The sequence below is a fragment of the Haemaphysalis longicornis genome, unplaced genomic scaffold (genome assembly GCF_048455015.1).
Source record: "Haemaphysalis longicornis isolate Haplotype H1 unplaced genomic scaffold, Haemaphysalis longicornis Haplotype H1 scaffold_1, whole genome shotgun sequence".
Lineage (NCBI taxonomy): Eukaryota > Metazoa > Arthropoda > Arachnida > Ixodida > Ixodidae > Haemaphysalis > Haemaphysalis longicornis.
The window spans coordinates 342036478-342063156 of record NW_027526203.1 but is presented as its reverse complement, the minus strand read 5'-3'; the positions used below and the strand labels follow the sequence as shown (position 1 = coordinate 342063156).

Sequence of the window (26679 nt, the reverse complement as noted above, 5' to 3'; positions counted from 1 at the left end):
CGCCCACTCACACCATCATCAGCTGTTGCCAGACCGGCAACGACTGTCTCACCAGGATGGTGCTGAGTCACACACTGCTCATCTGCCTGCTTCAGGATGCACTCTTGGAATAGCTTGTAGTACACTGCGTTGCCAAACAACTTCCATAGCCTCAAGTGCAATGACCGAAAAGTGGTTGCGGTCATGTCCTCTAGATATATTTTATTTTTGTAGCACCCGCAAAACTACTCCTTCAAGTTTTTGTAGCACCGCCAAGGAGCGCACAGTGCCCACACTATTATGTGTCTGCAAATCTTCATTGCAAAAAAAATAACAGAAGTGAAAAATAAAAAAAAAGGAGCGATGACGCAAAACATAAAGCAACGCAAGCTCAGTCCTCTAAACAGGAAGAGTGACGGTAGTGATGTAAACTTGGTAGTAGAGGGAATGATGGGAGTGATAGAGTGAAGGTATTTTTCTTTATACAAAAGAACGACAAAAGGTGTTTAGGTGTTTTACTTAGCCAGTGCCAACTGTACCTGAACACCGAGGCCAACACACAAGTGTCGACTAGTTTCACACCCCCACCACAGCTCCAAATGCTCCAAGTGAAAATTTATCCGCACATGTGCCACAACGCACCCCCACCACTAGCATCTTACCTCACTCTTTACTAACCTGCTCCTCATTAAGGAAAGCTCACTCCTTATAAGCGACAGCGGTGAACGATCCTGTTCATGTTGCAGAGGGTGGCTTGAAGCACAATGCTTCAAGGAGCAGCCCAAGAAGCCGGACGGTCTCAAGGGGTCCTGGAATAAGGACTCTTCCCTGAGGCGAGCTGCTTTATAGTGACGTTTATTCCTCCTCCTCCTCAAGGAGCATTGTGCTTCAGTGAAGAGCACAACGCTGCTCCCACAGGCGAGAGCATGAGGAGCTGAACAGCAAAGCAGAATGGTACGCCACTGCCCCTCTCGGGCATTCTCCCTCTCGTCAGCAAGGGGGACAATGACTCCCACGTTAGTGAGCTGGCACATAAAGGAACACAGGTACCAAAGTTCAATTTTTAAAAACTGATATGGTTCGCTGCATGAAGGTGCCTCCCAGCAGTTATAGACATCGTACATTGCTTGGAACCAATTTTAAGTCAATATTTAAATCGACCACCCCGGTGCAATGCACCCAGCCAAATCCTTTCTACAGGAAGACGACAAAGTGCAACTCACGACTTTCGGACAGGCCCTGCTCCTGACCCGTTGGGGACGATCCTTCACTCTGCAAGCAACAGACCGTACAAGAATTTATTGCAACACCAAGGGTCCCTGCAGTTAAAAAATGGTTGGTTGTGAGTGACAGTGAACAACCTATGTAGGAAAGCAGAAAGCCAGAATGGCTGAGAGGTCTGCTACTTACCTTCCAAAACTTTCTGAAGATATATGCATTAATGGCACTTTAATAATGACACTTTAATGACACTTAATGACGCATTAATGATGAGGCAAAAAAGAATGTACAATAATGTGCATTTGCCTATTCAACTGAAAACCCTGCCAGAAAACAATGTCAATCTAACAGAAATGAAAGGTATCATGTTTTTATTAGTAAACCAGGTAAATGCTGTTACTGTTAGCAATGTTAAAATAAAAAGACCACAGAATGCAATCTTCATGTGAAATTCCAGGCCAAACAAGTGTGGTGACTGCAAAAATGTCCATAGGGAGGTAGCTAGCACTGCCTGTGGTTGAATCCAAAGTTAGTAGCGGTTAAAAAGTTTTGATCAAAAAACATTTGAAATGACCAAGCTGACCATACGACCCATGCAAATGTTTGCATTCATGCTTTCTGCATGCTTTACTAAAATTTGAGCTGGCGAAACTCTTCCTGGGTCACTAGATGCACCCACAGATTCGATTGATTACAAGGTTTAACGCACCGATGCTACACAGGTGATGAGGCGCGCCGTAATGGAGGGCTCTGGATTAATTTTGACTACCTGGAGATATTTACCTTCCACCGAAATTTCGAACACGCGCGCTTTCACTTTCCGCCCCCCATCGGAAGCCAGGAAATGAATCAGCGTCCTTGGGCTCAGCAGCACAACACCTTAGCCACAAGCCCCGGCAGCGGGTTGCACCTATAGACTCGGTTACAGGATAAGAACAGCAACGGAAGCTGCTCCTTCATGTTATTACAGCCACCAGATGTTCCTCTGTGACACCCAAGATAGTCTGCCACCCAAGCTCAGTTTTCTAAAAACACTAAAACAAAAAGCTCAGGCACAAAATGCGAATTTACTTATTGTTGTAATAATGCATTGCAGGTACATCAGTTACTACGAATACAAATTTTTAAATAAAATCTGCGGGAGAGATGACATGGTCAAACCTTGCGGTCGAAACCAAACACGAAAAGGCTTTTGCCGATATTTTTTGTCTGTTTCCCGTGCAGTTGATTTTGTTCTTGCTTCAAAGCATGAACAATATGTTTTATATATTGTGAGCAATATGCATTTAACCCGCCGCGGTGGCTCAGTGGCTAAGGCGTTGCGCTGCTGAGCACGAGGTCGCGGGTTCGATTCCCGGCCGCAGCGGCCGCTTTTCTGATGGAGGCCAAAAGCAAAAACGCCCGTGTACGAGATTTCGGCGCACGTTAAAGATCCCCAGGTGGTCAAAATTAATCCGGAGCCCTCCACTACGGCACGCCTCATCGCCTGCGTTGCATCGGCGCATTAAACCCTACAATCAACAATCAATATGCATTTAAAATCGTTATTCCTCATTCAAATCCGCAAGCAGCCTGTTCAACACGGCCTCTTCCCATCGTTACCGCTTCTGTAGCACGCATAGCGATTTCCAATCAGTTTCCAATGAGCAACATGCTAAGAACGGTACTGCAGTACAAGCAGTAGTAGCAGAATTGAGTTCATCAATATCATGTCCTGACATTGTGCTCACAACCACAATCACAAATGAGGTGCAAACGCGACTTCTGCCATTTTTGTTCACGCCCTTATGCTGGGCACCATGCAAAACAACACAAGTTGAACCCGTTAGAAGCGTTGGGTGGTAATTACACAGCGAACAAAGATCACTTTGAATTCTAGCGAACAATAAATACACTATTACAGAGTAAATTTTCCCAGTTTACACAGCCTACTGCATCTATAAATGAGTGTAACAACAACAAAAAAAAACAGGGTCAGCAACAAAGCAGACAACCCCACGTGTCAAGCTCACGAGCTTTTTTCAGAAGGTACTTGTGCTGACCGTTTTGCTTTGCCACGCCTAGTCATCACCAGTTGGATGGCAGTGCGCTCCGAACAAAGCTGCAGTCACATAGCTGCGGTCGTTTTTAACTTGCCACCAAATATATTTGTAATTACAATTTAAATACTGATGTCACAGCCTTTACATTTTCGCAATTCCTGATGCCAGATTGCAATTATTTCTTCATACAATTAAAAGTTCTTCATATAATCATCATCATCAGCCTATCCACGCCCACTGCAGGGCAAAGGCCTCTCTCATGGAACTCCAATTATCCCAGTCCTATGCTAACGGTGACCAATTTATCCCCGCAAACTTCTTGATCTCATCGGCCCATCTAACTTTCTGCCGCCCCATGCAACGCTTGCCTTCTCTAGGGATCCACTCTGTTACCCTTAATTACCAACGGTTATCTTGCCTTCGCATTACATGGCCTGCCCACGTCCATTTCTTCTTCTTAATGGCTACTAATATGTCCTTGACACGCGCTTGTTCCCTGACCCCCTCCGCTCTCTTCTTGTTCCTTAATGTTACACCTATCATCTTCCGCTCCATTGCCCGCTGAGTCGTCCTCAATTTAAGTTGAACCCGAGCCTCCAAGTTTCTGCCCCGAAGGTGAATACCGTAAGATGTGCAGCTGTCATACACTTTCTTCTTAAGGAACAATGGTAGGCTGCCATTCATTATTTGAGAATGTCTGCCAAATGCATTCCACCTCATTCTCATCCTTCTAACTATCTCTGCTGCATGGTTGGGATCCGGGATCACTCTTTGGCCTAAGTAGATATATTTGCTTACCACTTCCACTGCCTCGCCACCTATCTCAAACTACTGTTCTCTCCCAAGGTTATTGATCATTACTTTAGTTTTCTGCATATTAATTTTCAGGCCCACGGTTCTACTCTGTTTGTCCAGTGCGGTAAGCATGCATGCTTTTCAATTCCTCCCCCGCGTTACTTAGCAAGGCAACGTCATCAGCAAATCTGAGGTTACTGAGGTATTCTCGATTAACCCTTACTCCCACCTGTTCCCAATCCAATGTTCTGAATACTTCTTGTAAACATGCTGTGAATAAAATTGGGGGATTGTGTCTCCTTGTCTGATGCCCTTCCTTATAGGTATTTTACTGCTCTCCTTATGGAGGATAATGGTAGCTGTGGACCCATTGTAGATATCCTCTAGTATTCTTACATAATGCTCATCTACCCCCTGGTTCCGTAATGCCTGAATAACTGCTAGGGTTTCGACCGAGTCAAATGCTTTCTCATAATCTATGAAGGCTATATAAAGCGGTTCAGAATACTCAGCGCACTTCTCTATCACCTGATTGATCGTGTGAATATGGTCCATTGTTGAATAGCATTTACGGAACCCTGGTTGTTCTTTAGGTTGACGGAAATATAAGGTCGCAGAAATTCTGTTAGCGATTACCTTGGTAAGTACCTTGTAGACGATTGACAATAAGCTGATCAGCCTGTAATTTTTCAAGTCCTTCATGTCACTTTTCTTATGGATTAGGATGATGTTCACGTTCTTCCATTCCGGTACACTTGCAGTCATTAGGCATTGCATATACAGGCTAGTTAGTTTTTCAAGTACAATTTCTCAGCCATCCTTCAAGAGGTCTGCTGTTATCTGATCCCCACCAGGTGCTTTGCCCCCTTGCATTTCTTTCAAAGCCTTCTTTACTTCTTCTGCCGTTACTGGTGGGATGTCTACCTCATCTGAGCTACTTCTCGTTCGGTATTATCCTGGATGTCATGGCTACTGTACAAATCTCTATAGAACTCCTCGGCTACTGTGACTATTTTATCCCTATTTGTGATGACATTGCCTTGCTTGTCTTTAACTGCATACATCTGATTTTTCCCCATGCCAAGACGCCTCTTCACAGCTTTCAGGCTACCTCCGTTCTTTACAGCGTATTCGATCCTCTCCATATTATACTTCTGTATGTCAGCTGTCTTACGCTTATTGATTAACTTCAAAAGCTCCGCTAGTTCTATTCTGTCAGCTGGAGTGGAAATTGTCATGGTTTGCCGTTTCCTAATTAGATCTTTCGTCTCCTGTGAAAGTTTACCAGTATCCTGTCTAGCCATAGTGCCCCCGACTTCTACTGCACACTCCGTGATAATGCGTGTAAGGTTGTCGCTGGCTTCCTGCGTCGTAAGCTCGGCTTCCTCGGTAAGAGCCGAGTATCGGTTCTGCAGCGCGATCCTGAATTATTTTACTCTACGCCTTACTGTTAGCTCATTAATCGGCTTTTTTCGTACTAGCTTGTTACGGTCCCTCCTCAAATCTAGCCTAATTCGAGATCTTACCATACGGTGGTCACTACACCTTACCCTTCCGAGTACTTCCACATCCTGCACGACGCCAGGGTTATCGCATAATATGAAGTCTATTTCATTTTTATGGACCCCATTCGGGCTCCTTCACGTCCACTTCCGGCTCTCCCGTTTATAGAAGAAGGTATTAATTATGCGTAGGTTATTCCGTTCTGCAAACTCAACTAGTAGGTCCCCCCTGCTATTTCGACAGCCCAGACCATGGTTCCCAACTGCCTTGTCTCCAGCCTGCTTCTGGCCTACCTTAGTCTCCCAAAACTACGGTTTACTGTGTTTTTCTTTAGCCACTGCTGATTCCACATCTTTATAGAAACGTTCAACTACCTGGTCATCGTGGCTGGATGTAGGCGCATAGCCCTGTACCACCTTGATTTTGTACCTCTTATAAAGCCTAATTACAAGACCGGCTGCCCTTTCGTTAATGCTATAGTATTCGTCTACGTTGCCAGCTATGCTTTTATTGACTAGAAATCCCCCTCCCAGTTGTCTTATGTCCACTAGACCACGGTAACATAGGACGTGTCCATTTTTCAGCACTCTAAAGCCTTCACCTGTCCTCCTAACCTCACTAAGCCCTATTACATCCCATTTAATGCCCTCTAATTCCTTGAACAACACCTCTAGACTCGCCTCACTAGATAAAGTTTAAAGAGGAAAACAACGCTAAAGACCCAACAAAAGGGGAGCCTAGACACACGCAGCACTGTTTCCCCTTTTGTCCTGTCTTTAGCAGTGTTTTTCTCCTTAAAGGAGCCATGAAGAGAAAACACAAGTTTGGTTCATTCAAAAGATTGTCTCGTTAGAATCATACTGACACCACTTTTAACGTAAACTTCGCTCAAATAAGCTACATAATTAGGAAAAACGGGAATGGTCATGCGACCCACCAGCTCATTTCCCGCAACAGAACCTGTGATGTCACATGGGCTAAGCTCTGCGATTGGCGGAGGCTGGCAGAAGCAGACGCAAATTAGGTAGAGCTTACAAACTAGACGAACTAGCGATTTGCGCTTAAATTTAGGGCACATTCTTTACAAAGCAATAAGAATGATGGGACAAACAGTGGAAGTTACGAAAGCACATGTAAACATAGAAGTACTGATGCGTTCTGCTGTTCGTACTGCGCACAGCATGCTTTGGTTTAGCTGCACAGCACTACGGGGCTTGGGGTTGTCGCAGACGACACTGGCCGATTGACGCAAGCAACGGTGTCTTACGTGACCCCATTTGTCGAGCGAGCACTGTTTCAGGGAACGAATATTTTCTCCCAGAACAAAAACAAGCCAGGTTTAAATGCGGGCAAAAACAAACCAAACGCTTGCCACGGTATGGTGGCGCCATCTAGGTTACGGAACGTAAAGAAACGCGGGAACAAACCAACACCGCTGTACAGGGTGGAGACAATTTTTGAACGGTCCCGTGCCGCCGCAATTGGGCCAACGGGCTCAACGCGTTATTCTTTTCGTTTCCCACGAGACCTAGCAACGCGAAACAGACAATATGATTCAAACTTCTTCAGTAAACCGCGTTGCGGCGATAATTTTAGCACGGTTTTGACACAATGACTTGCTTCGGCGGCGAGCGAGCAACCGAACATGGCGGCGCCAGCGTTACGTGTCTCTACCCTGTACGGCGGATGCGTGAATGAAGGTACTCTAGGCTGCAGAGCGGTCGGTTCCTGCGATGTCACTTGGGACCACGAAAACGCACGATTGAGCGGGAAAATCAAAATTTTAACCTAAATTGTTTAATTTCTCAGTGAATAAAGCACCGTTTGTATCCGGACAAGCGCTGGGGGCACTATAAAACACGAAATCTTTCGAATAAAACCAACTTGCATTTTCTCTTCATGGCTCCTTTAAGCATTACGTGCCAACTGGCCCACGTAACCCCTCTTTTACAGTAAACTTCTCGTGTTACAAGTTGCCAGGTTCAGATTCAAATGGCGGCCTGTCCGGATCCAGGGATTCTTAGCAGCCTCTGCGGCGTCACACGGCTGACTGTCGCCGTGGTCAGTTGCTTCGCAGCCACTGGAGACTGAGGGCCGAGGGTTAATTGGCATATTCATGGGAGATTGTGGCCATTACTACACCAGGGTGGCCAATCCTGCTCTGGTGAGGGAGTGCGTTACAGCCAATGGTCGCTGGGATCAGGCCGCACCCCAAGCCCCCTTCTGCAATTCCATCAACACGTGGATTTTTTTTTTTATCTGGTGGGAATTGTGCAGCACCGCGATTCGAACCACGGTCCTTCTGCACGCGAGGCAGATGCCCTACCTCTACGCCACCGCTTTTATTTAGTCACATATTCTTGACTAAATAAAATGCTGAATTTCGTATGCTGCACTGTTGAACGTAAGCTAGATGAGTTTCAGTTGTCAGTCCCTTTAATGGAGGACAAAGAAGACCTTTTTCTGCATCTGAGACATTCTTTTACAAACTTTAGTGCATTCCTAGTGGCTTTTTTTTTTACCAATTCATTCCTCTTTGTGAAACTTGTGGCCCAGTCTAGATTGTCTCCTATAGATAAGCTCTTGCTTGAGAGCCGATGAGCTTGGCCTGCTTTTTAAAGGGAATAATTCAGATGATATCAGCGAACATAGACTGATCACGACATAAAGGACTAAATGGAACTGACCCCATACAAACACCATACAAACATACTGACCCCACACAAACACCGATGTCTCCAAAGCAAGTTGACATTATATAATATACTTCTGCTAAGTCATCCACAGGGTGCCTCAAAACAAAATTTTTTACAAACTGAAATATACAGGGTTCTTTTTATGATATCCATGGGTTCAGGACTACCATAAAAAAAATAAAATGGTATGCTGACATCAATAACTGTTGTCAAAATATCCGGCATGGGTTTTTTTGGCGTTTTTGTTTTCTGGTGTTCCACAACAAAGTACTAGAGCCCCTGTTATTTTGTCCTGAAAGGGGCCATGGAGACAAAACACAAGTTTGTTTTATTCGAAAGATTCAGTGTTTTATAGTGCCCTCAGTGCTTGTCCAGCAGCAAACGATGCTTTATTCACCGAGAAATTAGACATTTTAAGCCAAATATTAATTTCTCCAATTAAATCATGCGTTTTCTCAAAGTTGACAATGAAGTATCCAGAGCAGGGCCTTAAAACTAAAGATAGCCTGCTGACCAGGGCTGCTATCATCTCACAGACGGACGTTTGGTTATCTTGTTATCGCCCACTTACACAGATGGCGCTGCAATACCCCTGAAGTGCCAGTGTTTGCACTTTGCTTCTGGCCAGACTTTTATACCTGACGTATTTTTATTAGGGTTCATACTCATCGTTTCCTAAAACGTAAGTTATGACTTGACGAACATGGCCATGTAAGTGATCGTGCCGCTTATGACAGTTGGTCAGTGTTGTGTCAGGCAAGTCCAATGTGTCTGACGGCTGCGTTAGGCAGTGTCAGCCGGCAAAGCGCCCCACTAACTGCTTCAGTGTTTATGTGTTTGTTTACAACTTTAATTGTTCATTTGTTTACAACTTTAATTGTTCACCCCACAAGAATGTGCCCTAAATTTAAGCGCAAATAGCCCGATCGGCCAGCTTATAAGCCCCACCTATTTCCGTTTGCTTTTGCCGGCCTCAGTCAATCGCACAGCTGAGCATTAGGAATCATAGGTTTTGTTGCGAGAAATGAGCTAGTGGGTCGCATGACCATTCCCTTTTTCCTAATTATATAACTTATTTCAGTGACATTTACTTTAAAAGTGGTGCCAGTATGATTCTGATGAGGCAATCGTTTGAATGAACCAACATGTGCTTTGTCTGCATGGGCCCTTTACGCTACAAATTTGCTTCTTTTGTAGTATCAAGATACATTTAAATACGAACAACAGAGCGCATGGTTTTCTGTACATGCTCCGCATCCCGGTGCCGGACCACGTATGCGCAGCGGTAGTGAGTTTATGAGAGTTTGTTGTCCAACCTTGCTATGGAAATTTCTGGAATTGAGTTCTAAAACATTATTTCTTATGCATAATTTCATGACCAAATCAGAACACTTTGTTATCTATTGAATGAGTTGCAAAACTGTCCAAATACTTCCAAATAGTTGCAAATACTCAAATTTTGTATTTATCCTGAACCTGTGCTGTTTTACTGCTTTTTGCTGCTTCTAGCAACATACCCTATCTAGTGTGTAACAACACGTGAGCAGGTAGAACGGGCGCACTTATCAACTATCCACCATTCCCTCCCTCTTTACGAAGCCTATAAGGCAATCACAGTGCCTCCACCAGGAGGGCAGGCAACCAAAGCAGCAGAGCATGATAGCCACAACGACCAGTGTCATTCTCGTCAGCTTTCACCTGCAAGTCACAAGCAGCACAGCACCTCAAAAATAACTTTGATTACAACCACATGTCCAACTCACTTCACCAAGTTAACTAGGGATGTTTGGGAAAGACATTTACAGGCCAGCCAAGGGCACCCCCAGAGGCTGCCAATAAAAGAAAACCTGGGAATGAGTGCAGTGGCGACCATAATGCAAACTCCTGTGGTCACTAAAAACACGCAAGCGCTCATGAAGTGTTGCTGGCGCTTGCACGGTGCTTTGTTCTGCCCTGTCCATTAACCTGCAGATGCACCTGCTTGCAATTACATTGTGGTTCAGGTGCACACCACGGTCCCCAAACATAGAGCTTAGAAGCTAAAGTCCCTCTAATTGTACTGGTCTGCCCTGAAAGGCTTAAGTCTGAATATTCAACCAAAGAGCTGGCGCTAAGATGGTAAGTTCACTTTAAATTAGCGCAGCAGTGTCAATGCCACTATGTGGCTTGCCATAATACTTGCGCAAAGATTATTTTGACTGGCTAGATGTGAGCTTGTGCAGTGGCCTAAATTGGTTGAAAGTATACGAAAGTGCAGCTGAGATTTTTGTAAAGATTATCTCACAGAACATATGCCAGCAGTGCAGCCACAATGACATCCGTTCAAAATTCATGATGCAGCAAGCAGAGTGTCAAAAAAAAGAAAAAGAGCGAGCTACCCTCCTACAGAACTGCCATTATCTGCTCAGGATAATGTTATCTCTGTTCCTGCCACTGGACGGCTGTCCCCTTCATTGCCGTCAATCAGTAGCATTTGTCCAGTCATCCTCACTTATCAGTGAAGCCAAAAAAAGCATCTCTGTTTACTTCTCATGGCAACATCCATTGATGAACTCGCAGAAATATAATAATTCAGTTTCTTCTACATGTTTTTACTCTACGCAATAATTATCCAAATCTATCTCACCATAGCAATTCCTGCAATCCTGTCAGGGGTCACTACGTTAGAAACTTTTGCGTGGAATTGTGAGGTTCTGAAACAGCAGCTAGAACAGAACGTATGAGTCCCCAGTGGCAGCACATCTTTTGGCGGGAGAAACTGAGGTTCTTAATTTCATTTGTTCTCTCCACGCAATTCGTGACCAAAATGGCCACATAGATTTCAGTTTTCTAAATTTTTCAAAACCTTTAGACAAAGCTGACCATAACATATTATCCTTCAACCTCTCAGCACTAAAGCGAGTGGATTACTAACCTGACTCGAACTCTTCTTTACCAATCGATGTCAGTATGTCAATGTCAACAGTTCAGACTTAAATTTAGCCCTTGTGATGTCAGGTGATCCACAAGGCCATGTTTCGGGACCATTGCTCCTTTTAATAACGTTAATGATGTGCCTTGTTTGATGTCCACAGATGCAGTGAAAATAGCATTATCTAGCACGTAATCATAGAATTACTAACATAATCAATTTAAAATCTGACCGTTGCCGATGTGGGAAATGGCAGATGGAACTAAACCTCAGCAACTGCCCTTCAGCTTACAAACTAAATAAGAGCCTGATATCCAATCCTACTAATTATTCCAATTTTCCCAGGAAGCTGAATATTGATGCTAATATAATCTTTCGATACCTCAGATGCAACTTCAGCGAAGTTTACATTTCATTAAGACTGCTACTTTTTAAATCACTATATCACTCATGATTAGGATGCACTGCCTTTATTTTTGACCTTCACCACTTTACCTAAGTGCAGGCTCTAGAACTAGGTTCAAAATAACGTGGCCTGCTTCATTGCTAACTGTAGCTGCACAGCCAGCATACGACCAATAAAAAACAGCCTGTCATTACGCTGCCTCTCCCTTCGAAGAGAATATTTCATGTTTTTCCTGAAAGTTTATCATCATCCATCCCTATGTGATCACTTCCTTTTGAATGCCTGCATATTCCCTTGGGCCATCAACACAACGTCACGGGAACTAACAGTGACACAAGCCCATTTTTTTTTATTCCTTTGTTCCGAACACAACAACTGAGTGGAAAAAACATCTCCCTGCTAACAGTATCGTTAACTGATTTATCTTTTTTTTATGCAAGCACTCTCAGCCTTTTTCTCTGCGACGATGCTACATCATTATGTTGATATCTTGTTTTGTCTAGCACATTTATCAGTCCCCCCCCCCCCCTTGAGACATGCACACACACACATTCAGCAGTTCACTGTTTTGCTACTAGCTATTTGACCGATTCCTTCTTTCGTATCACATCCATGTGTTACTGTCATTTTTTTTTTCTCCTATAGACTTCACTCGTTTTTTGGAAGTGTGCGATTTTTCAATGCATTCTGTATCATCTATTTGCGTTGCACTGTCTTTGTCACACCACTCCCCCCTTCAATGCTTTGGAACCTTAAGGTACATGAAATAAATAAATCTGTACTGGAAGAACAGTGATTGGAGTTGTAAACACTGTCTAATCACTCCATCACATTAAAGGGACAATGAAGTGAGTTGCAAATATCACCTAATTACCTTATTAAAGTCCACATGCAGAGGAGTTTCTCCAGCCGATTTTCATGCATTTTTTAACAAAATAAAGTATGTTCGAAAGTGCTGCCAATTTGCTGACGTTGGCTATGACGATGCACTGGCAAGTCTGCAGGGCTGAAGTTGTTGGTTTGCTAGCATGTTTAAAGTGAACAACTCACAACTTGTGAGTGATAGAATAAAAAGTCTGTATTAACAATGAAATGGGTGAAAATCCAATTTTCACTGCTGACATAGATACTGAAAACCGGCACGTCATTACAGCAGCTAATGCGGTGGCCTCAAACAGCGCCCAGCAGTAGAATGATACAACCCATTACAGATAAATAAAGGATCTAGACTTCGCCCCAAACAGTCAAACAACAGACTTACACGGGTTAAAGTGCACAACGCAGAGTTCGACAAGTTCTCTTCAGTGTCCCCCTCAAGGGTTTGTAGTGTGCAGCTCTTCTTCCAAGATTTTTCTGCCAATTTACGCATTTTTCAGCCAAAAGTACCATTTCACTCTTAACAACTGCCTTGCACAATTTCGTAATAACAGATGTGACACAACACACTCCCAATTAAGTAGCTGGTCAGTATTTAGTGTATTACAAGCATGCATATGCTATATTAACTATGCCTGAACAAAAACTAAGCCAATAATAACCATCAGATAGGTTAGAACTAAAATAGAGAAGACTTAGCATCAAACCACGCTGCAAACTGATGCGACGCTGTTGCAGAAGCTCGCAAGGTAGTTGCAAAGGGCACCTGGTGTTTTATCCTTGCTCGAAATTTACAAATAAAGGCTCTAACTAGTAAAATAATAAATTAGAAGGTTAAACATGTTGAAGTAAACCAGTGGTTCTCAAACGGGGTTCAATAGAACCTTGAGGTACCGCAAAGGCACTTCCGAGGTTCTGCAGATGCCTTCACCGACTGCACGAGACTGCTTGAGTGCAACCATGCCACAAATTAATGATCTAGCAAATATGAAGCAAAACAACTTTCCACTGTGCTTTGTGTGCATTTCAATAAACTGCCGTATTTACTCAATTCCAAGCACCCTCTTTTTTTCACGATCGTGATGCCCTAAGTGAGGGGGGGATGCTTAGATTTGAAAAATCTTATATGAGCCCCCCCCCCCCCCCCCCCTACCACACACACGCACACTGTTTTTCGCAGTGGTATTCCGCTGAGGCAGGCGCAAGAAATAATGTTTTATTCAGCAAACATCCAAAAAAAGGCAGATACAACGAACCCGCCGTTTCAAGGAGCACTGACACCAATTTTTGATTTTTGGCGCTAATATTATTGCACAGTTCGCTTCCTTCACTCAACAGAATACCCTGGCTGAAATATGAGCGGCCTGCGACGAGAAGAACATAGTTCAATTGGATCTCATTTATCGCGCCGACAGAGCAGCACACGGAGCGGCACTCAGCAAATGGACATCAGCGTGACATCACCCTGTGAAGCCAAAAGAAGTGACGCGACAGCGCTCGTCAAAAACTCGTGACGTCACTTCATGCGCACGGCCCCACGAGCGGCGAGCGGGCGCAACACCCTCTCAAGCTGGCGCCAGTGACATCCGCACAAAGCGGTGAGGTCAGGCCGGGATTCTGTCATATGCGCCGTTCGGGATGAAAGCGCGGGAATTTGAAACAAACGATTTTCAGGCCTATCAATGTAACTAACTATCACGCGCTGAAGTATTTGAAGTGCTGTTTCAGGTTTGCCAGACCATTAAGCATCGATAAAAGCACTCCAATCTGTCGCACCACTTGACCCACCGCTCTCAGTATCCCACAGCAGGTTGTCTTTTGTTCCGTTAAAGTGGTTTGCAATCGAACGTCTGCTAAATGACATGGCCACAATGTCAACTTGGCCCCACTTCCACGCGTCTTTGAGATCCACCTTGTGATAGGTAGTGGAGACGCTTTCCGCAGCTTTCCCGTCATGCAGCATTGGGCCTCCTCGATTATCAGTCCCGGATCGTCCGCGGACTGCCCAAGACGCGATCCGGTGCTCGATATTTCCATGTATTACTATGGGGCTCCCGGTCCGAACGCAGTCCTCGGACTGCCCACGGACCGTCCAGGACTGGTAAATCGAGGATGCCCATTTTCTGTCGTGTAGTGTTCGAACCGAGCAACACGAGACACAGCCGGGCTAGGCTCAGTGGGCAAGAGCGCGTGCCTCCACTGTACCCTGGCCATGCACCAGAAGCCAAGATGGTGCCATTCCAATGGCTTATCTCGTTAATAGAGCAAGCAAGCAAGGTTGGCAGCCTGGGCAACACAAGCTTCCTTGCAGAAAAGGGGGTGCTTAGATTCACATGCAAACTTTTTTTCAAAAATTTTTTCTGACAGTAGGGGAGGGAACTCGGAATCGGGGGGTGCTTAGAATTGCGAAAATACGATAAGTTTGAGAGGCTATTAACCATTAAAGTTAAAAGCCTTTAAAGGGACCCTGCAACACTTGCCATCGACTACTAGTAATGTATTTTGGGATAAAGTCTATTGTCCCAGAAATCTCCTCCCGCAAGAATTATGAAAATCCGTTCACAATTAACGAAACTACACGCGATGAGAAATCGCGCATAATCGTTCCCTCTCAACTCGACCGCGGACAACGCGACGAAAGCTGTGTGCTCTCTCCAGGAGAGGGGGGCGGCTCGCGGCTTTGTCTTCGGCAGCCTTCGATAATATCACATGCCGGGTAGTTTTCTCCTTTTCTCCGCAACGCGGAGGGGCCTATTTCCGGTCTGGTGCCACAAAAAAGCAGGCATGGGTGCCTGCTCGCAAGTGCGCGCTCGGGATGGTAGGGCGTTTTTGAAGCAATAAACGTTTGTAGTCGAGTGGTCCCGTTGAAAGGGAAGTATTGAGCTCATCACTCAAGCTCCGCGCGCACTCAAAACATAAAAGAAACGGCAAAACTGTGCCTACAGGTTCAGGCATAGAAGAGGCTCGTACACAGCGATGACGACAACGGAAATGGGAGAATCTAGCCGCGAAGTTGACCAGTGACAGCCGATCGGGCAGCCATGGCCTATGTGACGTCCCTTAGGCCATGCCAGGGGTTGCATAATGAGGACAACTGAAGAGAGAGCGGTTGGTTTTTCCGCGTCTTTCACATCGATTTGCGCGCTCACCGCTTCACGTGCACGTGTAATATTTGGCTCAGGTATTCCTGGCAGTGTAATCTAAACGTCACGCAGGTTTACTTGCACTGCTCAAAGAGTGTTGCAGGGTCCCATTAACGATCCAACTTGGGCTCAAACTATGAGTGAAGGCACTCTTAGAAAACAGTCAAGGAATGGAATCAAGCAAGTTTCTTTTTTTTTTGACAGCAGCATGTTTCAATGCTTGGCCACTGCCATTCCAGACGAGCTACACAGGCACACATGGCACTCAGGTGACGAGGCTTGTCCCAGTTTTGGTAAAAGGCCCCACTTCAAGGAGGAATGAGCTCGGATTTCACCACCATTACAAAAGTGACATCACGGTCGGCTGACACCCAAGTTGGTGTATTAAACGCCTAGCAAAGCATTGTCTAGGAACGTGTGTTTACGCATTTTCTTGAAGCTGTAGATGACCTTATGCCTACTTGCCTCTTCTCACTAGTTCTGCATGCTCGCAGTTCAAACCATCACAATATCAAAGCTTGCTCTCACCATGTCCTGTTGTGATATAACGTGGGTTACTTGAATGAGGAATACTAATACCAAACACGCTCACGCATAATTTAATAGGCTAGGATGGCTCATTTGGCTCCCTTGAGTTGAACCATTAAACATTCACTCAAAATGAAAGCATTATTTGATTGATCTGAAAGTCAATCAATCAATCAAAGCCATAATAGGAATAATCAAATACAAGACACCCCGAACTAACTTCACAAGAAAGCTGGCAAAGCTTCACATGCAATACCTGCAACCCCAAAATAACTGTGTCAAAATAAATAAATTTCTTTCAGAGAAGAACTTTAAAAACGGTCTACACTGGAATACAATATAAAAACAAGGTACAAAATCAAAGAGAATAATGTCCTGAGAATTACTAGCCATTCAGCCATTGTCATCATGAAAAAAATTGTTTCAATATCAACAGGACTTTACGCATTCAAAGATTTGCACCGAGCATATGCCAGCAGTTGGCAAATGAATTCCACTTTAAATACTCAACGATTTTATGCACCTTTACGAAAAATCACTGAGAAAGTTTTGCCTGATAACTACAAATAGAATCATAAGATCAAATTAGGTAATGCAACGCTTCAAAAATTCAATATTCCCATGTAGCTTAGATTGCTGCAATAATTTCAGCATAAAATGTGCTTGCCAGGGGAGATATGCCTGCTCCCGGCATTGGGAATCGCATGTGTGCACGTGAATTCCAGTTAGCACCATGCTGTTTTTCCCAGAAACCAGGACTTGTCCCATAGATCTGAGTAAAGATCTGAGTGCGACATACAGCTATGTAAGCAAACAATTTTCACCAAGACAATGAATTTCCTTGACATGATGAGGCACCTAGCATGGTAGCATTTTTGCATGGATTTGTAAAATGAGCCCATTTGTCAAGAGTTCGATGAAAGTTCGTCTGGTCAGGTATCATGATTAGGAAGGAGATGCGGTACAAAGTCAAGGTAAAAACAGAGATGTTTCGGAACCCGTACGGGTTCCTTCATCACATTCTTCTGTTCCTTATGGGTTCCTTGATCACACTCTGGAGTGTGATCAAGAAGCCTGTATGGGTTCCTAAACGTCTGTTTTTACCTTGACTTGGTCAGTGACCGCATCTTCTTCCTCAGCACATTTTGCTGTGGACTTATTGCCAACCAAAGACTCGTAAGCCTTTATTTAAGCCCTTTCCCCCCCCCCAACCCCTCCCCTGGGATTTCAGCGAGTTCCAGGACCACCTGCGGTGGAACTACAACTCTTACACCAGAGAGTGACCGCCCGCTGGGACAAGCCACTAGCAACAACAGGAACTGCTGGCCCACATAATCAGGGCATCCAGAGGCTGTCTGGACAGAGGTGGCTCACTCATGTCCACAATCCTGTGTCGAATAAAGCTTCTGACAATCTACCACATGTGGCTAGAATGAGATTGCAATTCCAAGGTAAACAAAGGAAGGCTCTGCTGGCTGAGACGCTTAATTAAAGCAACACATTAACCTGGCACCATCTACATGCACCCTCCAAAGATGACTGTGCCTGTATTGGTTTTTGAAAATATGAGGCACTATCTCGATCAAAATTGCAAAAAAAAAACAGACCTCTGTGTTAAACTTTTTTTTCAAGTTCCTTCTGTCTTTTTCTTCAGTCAGCCCAAATCATATTCCAAAGTTACGTGCTTTACGTAACTTTACGTCAACCTGGCAAAGTTACGTCAACCTGGCATACTGTTTCGAGCTTCCAAAAAAGAAAGAAGGGTGTGAACTTGTGGAAACAACAACAAAAAAAGATTTCTATAAATTTACGCAGGTGAACTAAGCTAAACTTTCTGGCTAAAAATTTGGGTTACTGTAATCCACATGCCTAGTGTCTGCAGAGTTCTAATTTTGATTTGCCCTTTGAGTTCACAAAAAGGTACGACTGACAAATACACAATGCTACAAAATCTGTCAGTGATTCACTGCCTTGAACAAAGGCAGTTCTGAGTCCACTGACCAGGCTCTTTCAAGTTCGCCATTCCCCAAATTCCATCCGTGGTGCACGACCTGGCAGATGAGGTTTAATACAGTGCGTTACATCTATAAACGCCTGTTATTAAAATTTTCCTGAGTGAACTGCTCCTCTGTTCGCACCCAAACTTTACATGAAGGTCGCGTTTTGTGGTCTAGTTTGTTTAACACCAAGAATAAGAACAGCACTAACATGCTTATTTAAAGCAAATAAAAACGATTTTCGATTTTCTCCTTTGGGAAACCTGGGGGCCATCTTCCCGATCTTGGCAGCTATTGTCGAGTGGCCCAACCTCCGGTATCCAGAACAAAACACATGATACCCTGCGAACCTGCCGCAAACCGGCATCGCGTGTTTTGTTCTGGATAACCGAGATGGCGCCACGCTACAATAGCAGTCCCAATCATCCAGATGGCCCCCAGGTTTCCCAAAGGAGAAAATCTAAAATCGTTTTTATTTGCTTTCTAAATAAGCATGTAAGTGTCATTCCTTTCGTTGGTATAATACAAAGCACCACAAAATGTGACCTTCATGTAAAGTTTGAGTGCAAACGGAAAAGCGGTTCGCCCAGAAAAAATTTTTAGACAGACATTTTTCGATGTACTACTCTGTACGACTAAATACAGTAGCCATGCGGATAACGTGAAAGCGAGAAATTTTAACACTGCCATACTGCATCGATAGCCGTACATTATCATCCGTTAATAGCTATAAATACTTAAGTGTGATAATTTCTCCAGATCTGAAATGGAGGGATCATGTAGCACACATACTAAAGAAAGCCACGTGAATGTCTGGGTATCTGAGAACAACATTGAAAAAAGAGATGCAAGGAATCACATTACTAGCTTACAAAACCTACATACAACTGATATAAGACTACACCTCAGTGATACGAGATACTCACACTCTGTTAAATGTTAGTAAATTAGAATATGTCCAAAGTACAGCTATGCAATGTGTGAGCAACAGCTACAGTTCGCACGTGTCACTGCATGCTGCTTAAAAAATGAACGGTTAGCCACTTTACAGTTCAGACGCTATTTAATTTAACGTGAAAAATTAGGCACAAATACAGATGTGTACATGAACTGAGTAGTCAGCACTCTACACATTCACAACACTAAAAAAAAACTCAGTTTCCTTGCAAAGCTGATACCTTTGAAAAAACTGTTTTCCCGAAAGCCCTCCGTGAGTGGAACAAACTGAGCAAATACCGTAGATGTGCGTCCCTAGAATCTTGCCTATCGGCGTTAAAAAAATAAATCTTGAGTATGCAGGTCTTTTTTAACCTCCATTTCTGCACCTTCAAGCATCACTGCGCCGCCTCACTTAAGGGTCATTCTACACCAGTGTGGCGAGTTGTTTTCCTAAATTGGCTAATTTTGCATTTTACCCATTATCTTGTTGACTAGGCAAAATTATCGAGGATTGACTGTACTGGTGCATGATTAACATGTTAGGATACCTTCACGCTCTGGTTAACCATGCTTACTTTAAAGAGGTAAATTAATAACACGTATGTGCTGAGGCACGTTTTTGTTATTGCCCTGAACCAGGCACACGTCGTATATAGAGCTTTGTGTTCGTGGGTAAGTCTCTAACACTTGTATCCCCCTCCCAAACGACATTTTTAGAACTCTGGTTAAACCTGATTTCCCCCAAGAAACCTATTCACGGTAAAAAAATATGCAAATATATAGTATTCTGGCAAAACAGAACTGTGGCAAACAGATGAAGGTGCAAATACATTCCTGTCTGCGGAATACATTCCTGTCTGCGAAATACATTCCTGAGCCACGGTGGCTCAGTGGCTAAGGCGTTGCGCTGCTGAGCACAAGGTCGCGGGTTCGATTCCCGGCCGCGGTGGCCGCTTTTCTGATGGAGGCGAAAAGCAAAAACGCCCGTGTGTACGAGATTTCGGCGCACGTTAAAGATCCCCAGGTGGTCAAAATTAATCCGGAGCCCTCCACTATGGCGCGCCTCATCGACTGCGTTGCGTCGGCGTGTTAAACCCTACAATCAATCAACAATTTTGGAAGAAAAATAAAATTGGAGAAAACCATGCTTCCTGAGTGGAAGCTGCACCCACGACCTCCAGAATACCGGTCTGATGCCATACCAACTAGCTACCAGGGAGGCTGTGCTCTCCTCCACTTTCTTGTGTATTTGTGTTAAGGTAACTGTTTGCTGAGCTTGGAGGTGGTAGCCAGCGCCACTCTGACAACTTGGGGTGAAGGGGACCTTCTTTTTAACCCCCAGGCCGTGATTCGAGCGTCTACGACATGGTGGGAGCGGTCGACCAGCATTGAACAACACTAATATTCTGGAGGTCGTGGGTTTGGGTCCCACCTGAGGAGCATGTTTTTCTCCAATTTCTTTCCGTCATTTCAAAAACTGAACATACTACCACACAAAAAATGAAAAAATTCCTTCGCCTTTGCCTTCCTTGGCGTTCTAGACGGCTGGCTTTTATTCCCGAGTTCAGTCAACGAACCCCTGAGGTCCTGATCTAATTATATATATATATATGTGTGTGTGTGTGTGTGTGTGTGTGTGTGTGTGTGTGTGTGTGTGTGTGTGTGTGTGTGTGTGTGTGTGTGTGTGTGTGTGTGTGTGTGTGTGTGTGTGTGTGTGTGTGTGTGTGTGTGTGTGTGTGTGTGTGTGTGTGTGTGTGTGTGTGTGTGTGTGTGTGTGTGTGTGTGTGTGTGTGTGTGTGTGTGTGTGTGTGTGTGTGTGTGTGTGTGTGTGTGTGTGTGTGTGTGTGTGTGTGTGTGTGTGTGTGTGTGTGTGTGTGTGTGTGTGTGTGTGTGTGTGTGTGTGTGTGTGTGTGTGTGTGTGTGTGTGTGTGTGTGTGTGTGTGTGTGTGTGTGTGTGTGTGTGTGTGTGTGTGTGTGTGTGTGTGTGTGTGTGTGTGTGTGTGTGTGTGTGTGTGTGTGTGTGTGTGTGTGTGTGTGTGTGTGTGTGTGTGTGTGTGTGTGTGTGTGTGTGTGTGTGTGTGTGTGTGTGTGTGTGTGTGTGTGTGTGTGTGTGTGTGTGTGTGTGTGTGTGTGTGTGTGTGTGTGTGTGTGTGTGTGTGTGTGTGTGTGTGTGTGTGTGTGTGTGTGTGTGTGTGTGTGTGTGTGTGTGTGTGTGTGTGTGTGTGTGTGTGTGTGTGTGTGTGTGTGTGTGTGTGTGTGTGTGTGTGTGTGTGTGTGTGTGTGTGTGTGTGTGTGTGTGTGTGTGTGTGTGTGTGTGTGTGTGTGTGTGTGTGTGTGTGTGTGTGTGTGTGTGTGTGTGTGTGTGTGTGTGTGTGTGTGTGTGTGTGTGTGTGTGTGTGTGTGTGTGTGTGTGTGTGCGTGCGTGCGTGTGTGAGCCCCATTTTGCTGCGGGTGGTTTCGCAGCAGTGCTTTGCACACTAAGAAAGCCCCGACAGCAGGCTCCACCCTTCCAGTTGGCCAACAACTATGCAGAGAGCAACGTTGCTAGAGAGCAGGTGTACACTCTCAGCTCTACACCACCCATTGTGCAAGCTCCTGGTTGAGCAGGGTAAGCAAGTCAACCTACCCCATCTCCAGGTCAACTGGACCGGCTCACGACAGCTTAACTAAGGCCATGAGCACATGCTGCGAGACGAGTTTGCTTTGACAATATAGCAGAACATCGACACATTCTTGGTTGTTGCATTCTCAAGCAGTGACATGGTGAAGCGCAATACCCCTGTAACTCCCGTAGCTCAATATATGTCGAAACAATGAGTTCCCCCACAGCATACCTTGAGTTCCCCCACAGCATACCTTTTATTTAGTGATCCCACCACGGCAATGGGTGGAGCTGCCAGCTAGCTTGGCCATTGCTATCCAGCGTATGCTGATAGAGAGGGCCCATCTCACATGCAAGCACATAAGTATCCTGGACGAAGCACACCTCTCGCCGAGAAAGGACCCAAAGATTGCACTTGCGGTTTCATTGAAGTTCGTTCAATCAATCTCGTGAAAAGCACATCAAAAAGGTCATATAAGATAAGCGGGATCCCCACTAATGATTGAATTAGGAGCACAACGATATTGATGAAGAGCAGAATTCTGTAGGTCTGCACTGGATCAATCCAGTCTTTGTACTAGATAACGAAACAGATCAACGGGGTGCTTGAATACGAATGGTTCAAAGTGATAACCAAAAAAAGGGATTTAGCACTACAAATGTTCTTTGCAGCTGCACGATGAGGACGAAAAAAACAAAAATGGACACAGAAAGTGCACGGTCCCTTTTTATTTTTCATCCCCACAGTGCTGTGGCTGGTAAGTATGGCACGAAACACCAACTTACTCCACCCCACACGTTGCTTAACTGATGACATGTTCACCTCATATCTCAGAAATTCCCTGTCAATACCAACAAACTTTGTTCTTTGCACTTGCATGGCTAGTGCAAGCAAAATGAAAGACTGTCAAGCAAGGGAGAAATACCCGGGCCCGCCCAACTTTTTCCCCATTCACCCTATACTATGCACTGCAATCTGTACAAAGCACACTTACGCAGTATGCTAACAGACTTACCCAGGGCAAATTGCAAACTGGCAGACCATCAGTTTTTGATATAATTCATTGGAATATATTTTATGACAAATCAAGGGAGGCAGATGGTTCCGTATGGATATCCACTGGAACAACATGCAAGCATTTGGGCTCTCGTTAGCTTAATTGCCCCACCTCATAGCCTCCACTCATCCGTCACAAGGTAAAAGCAAAAGACAACAAGCAAAGCTCTGGCCACCCTGTATGTTCTTTTTCTGAGGAAAGCACATGTTAAAATGCCGCTTGATTTGGCAACTGGCATTTTAACAGTAAGTCTGGAGAAAACAATCCAAAAAGGAGTCAGCTCCACATCGTGACATTCTGCGCAGAAGCATGATCGTGGAAGCTGCAAGTTTTCTGCAGTTGCCTGCGATCACGCCCCTGCTGCCAGTGCTCCAAAAGCCGCAGTGAATCCCCACAAGCAAAGGCATGAATACCAACCCTGGCTTCCTCTGGCGGCGGTGGCAGGACAATCCAGTTGTACTTGCGCATCTCCACCGGGACACGCATGCGCTCGTAGTCCTTCCACTGGGAGCTGAGTGACTCGGAGCAGGTGAGGCAGGAGACGACCCCATCGCGAAGGGTCAGGGCTCCGGCGGGCCTCGGGTGCTCCCGCAGGAAAGGGAAGTCGCGCACAGTCAGTGTCCGCACCCGACGCCGGTAGGTGGTGATGCCACAGATGTAACAGACGTAGTGGTGGGTGTTGTAGCGGCGTGTGGCCCTGGCGGCATCCTCTGGGTGTGGCGAGCTCTCGTACGCCAGCCACTGGGCCATGAGTGAGTGGAAGCAGAAGGTGCAGACACGCGCCGTGCCTGTGCTGTCGAGTGTGCCCGGCCCCATGTGCGAGTCGAGGAAGGGGAAAAAGGGCCCGGGACCCTCGCGGCTGCCTATGGGGAAGCTCTCATTCATCGGTTCAGCGCACACGAAGCAGGCGTTCTGGGACGAAGATGGCGGTGACGTTAGACTGGCTGTGTGATAGCGCCGCTGGGGCAGCGGCAGCCCTGCGCTCTCAAACGCATCCCACTGGAGCTGCAGCTCAGCACGGCACTCGGCGCAGAGCAACACACGGCCCTGGTTGTCCATGGGGCGCGCAGCAATCGGACGGGCCACGTCACGCAGGAACGGGAAGTGCGGCCCTACGCTCGTGGTGGTGTCGCAACTAACCAGGCTTTCCAATGGCCCAATCTTCTCGCACAAGTAGCAACCCAGGTACTTGGTCTGTGGTGACAGCAGCTGCTTGCGCAGGACACTGGCGGGCGACGCCGGCAGCGCGGACGAAGGGGCCGTGGTGCCCTCATGCAGAATCTTGAAGTGGCGCTTGGCCTCAGGCACATTAGAGATCTCGAAGACGCGCAGCTGGCGCTGCAATGACTTGTAGCACATGGAGCAAACCAGCGCGCGGCCGGCGGACGTGAGTGGCTGGGCGCCCGGTGGCGGAGCCACGGTTCGCAGGAAAGGGAAGCCGGGCTGCTGGTCGGGACCGGGAACCGCATGGACCACGCGCTGGGCGCTCACGGGAAACTCGAGGCCGCACGTGAAACAGGTGAATGCGCGAGCCGGCAGCCGGTAACGACGCTCGGAGTGAGGCACCGTGTAACGCTGGTAAGAGTCCCACTGTTCGAGCAGTGACCGGTGGCAGGTTTCGCAAGCCTGAACACGACCTGCCGAGTCCATGGGCTTGGCCCCCGGAGGCAGTGGGTGCGAAGCCAGGCTAGGGAAAAATGGGCAGTTGGCGATGGGCTTGGCGTACACGTTGGCGAGCGGCCCGTTGGGGGTGCCACCACCGCAAATGAAGCACGTCTCGCTCGTCGCGGTCGTAGGTGCCGCTGAAGTGGCGCTCGGTGGGGGTAGACTCAGGTCTAGAGCAGCAGTGGCCGCAACAGGAGATTGCCGAGAACCGCGCTCCGGGCTTTCTTCTTGTGCCTGCATGCTGGGCTCCATACCAGCATACGGTCCGTTGTCAGCGCGCTTTAGCCAGTACATGCGCTTGTTCCGAGGCGTGCAATTTTGTTCGTGGGCTTCCCACTGCTGCGTCAAGAAGGAGTAGCAGACCGGACAAGCAAGAACGATACCTTCGGACGTCGGCCGATCGGCACCTAAGGGTGGGATGTGTGTTTCGAGGAACGGGAAATACGGGCCACGTTCTCGAGGCCGCGAATTGAGTGGGTATTCGGCCCCAGGACTGCTGCAAACGTAGCAGACGCCCTCACTTGAACTCTGGGCAGCAGATCCGGGCTCCTCTTTCACTCGGACACCAAAAGCGGTGACAGACATCACGACCACTGCCCGGTTGGCGCCTCACCACTACCACTTCACTTTCGCTCAAGGCGTATAAAACATGACCAAATCAACGGACAGCACATGGGCAGATTTTTCCCGGGGTCCATCGATCGATATGAGATGACGACGAGCCTACCAGAAAAATCCGTAACGAGGAAGCGGCGTAAACACGGTCCGATTTCAAGGGCGCCCGGCTGCTTTCATTGTCAAGTGCCGCACACAGAGACGCAACGGACCCCGTGACTATCTCGCCTGGGACATGGTGTAGCAGCCCTTCTGCGAATGGCAGCATTGGTCGACGCCTCGGGTGAAGTCCTAGGAAGAACGAAAAACACTCCATGCGTCGGCACACAGCGTCAGGAGCCTGCTTGTTGCGGTAAAGTTCCGTTCAACTACCCGCGCCATGCTTGGCGTACAAAAGTCAGCGGCCATCTTGAATGAGCTGTCCCAGCAGACACTGCGGCCGCGCACGTACTGCCTGGAGCAGACGAGACATCTGTCCGTCCGTGGTCCGTCGGTCCGTCCGTAGTGCCCTCCCCTCATTTTCTCTTTTCGTCCCCCCGCCCTCCGGAAGTTTCAGCTCCTGAGGCTTGCGGGCGTTTTGGTGTTTCGTTTATGGCGTCTTCTGCGTTTCCTCTCGGGGCCCTCTCCGCGTATGCTTGTCTTTATTTCAGCTGTGGCCACTCGTAAATAACGCCGCGATAGACAGGAAAACCAGAGTCGCCCGGTTTGCCGAAAGCACGGCCAACCGCTACCCTTTTGAACTGATATACCGGCCGCAACGGAGTTGTTGTTGAACACGTTTATTTCAGCGGAGAATTCGTCGGCGAACGCCGCTCTCCTTGTTATCGGTGATGTGTGATATTCTGCGAAGACGTATAGGCGCTGCATAAACTGAGCTTCATTGCCTTGGCATACGACGCTACAGGCTAGTTGGTAATCCATGATGAGTTTAGAATCACAGAGCTAAATACTAAAGGCAATGACCAACGAACGGCGTACGCAGCGCAAATTTATTAAGGGCGACAACCAAGGAACAACGTGTTCCTTGACCTTCGTCTGAAAAAATTGTGCCATTTGTTTATTCATTGCCCCAGTAATTAACAGCAATAAACAAACAATTGTATGTCGCATTAAAACAAACAATTTACAAAATAAAAACTGCGCCGCCCGGGAATCGAACCCGGGTCGCAAGAATGGGAATCTTGCATGATACCACTACACCAGCGGCGCGCACGACAGAGTGTCGAGTTATTTAATACTTATAGGCACCATGGTTCAGCGCCACTATGCAATTTTTGTGTGGGTTTATTATTTCCATTTTTATACCTGCGTTTTCTTGAAATAAAAGTGTATTGGCTTGTTATTCACTGCTAAGCCAGACCAAATAACGTACGCTTCGTTGCCATAGGGGCTTTTAAAAACCAAGCGAAACAAAACTAACAAAACGCTGCCATAAGCTTCGTCATGGCGGCGACGGCGGCTTCTCCACGGCCGTGAACGTGTGAACGCTGCTGACGAAGGAGCGGGCCCATGGTGGGCCCTTTTTGGCTGTGTAATCAGTGTAATCATGACTATTCTGTCGGCTTTTGGTATGGTGGCATTGCATTGTGTAGTACAGTTACATTTGGCTTCACCGTAGGTCGGACGGTTTTGCCTTTTTGCTGCTGGCGTATGCAGTCTTCTTTTGATGCCTTTGGACCCGGCGGGGTCTAATGCTTTACTGG

General features: G+C 46.3%; 1 protein-coding gene and 1 non-coding gene across 4 annotated transcripts in view; both read right to left on the bottom strand.

Moving 5' to 3' along the window:
• The window catches only part of LOC144153167 (uncharacterized), a 123037-nt gene extending 97573 nt beyond the window's left edge, over window positions 1-25464 (bottom strand). For 2 of the 3 annotated variants that reach the window (XM_077684833.1, XM_077684824.1), the window contains exons 1-2: window positions 23114-25464; window positions 1203-1251 (exon numbers count right to left, since the gene is read on the bottom strand). In XM_077684833.1, the coding sequence (XP_077540959.1) occupies window positions 1203-1251; window positions 23114-24946 (1882 nt within the window). In that variant the 5' untranslated portion in view covers window positions 24947-25464. The remainder of the gene's footprint in view (window positions 1-1202; window positions 1252-23113) is intronic. The other variant, XM_077684818.1, reaches the window with a different exon arrangement.
• Window positions 25465-26114: 650 nt separating this feature from the next.
• Trnag-ccc (transfer RNA glycine (anticodon CCC)) lies at window positions 26115-26185 on the bottom strand. Its single transcript has one exon. It is a non-coding gene; the product is annotated as a tRNA-Gly (tRNA).
• Between the last annotated feature and the right edge of the window lie 494 nt (window positions 26186-26679).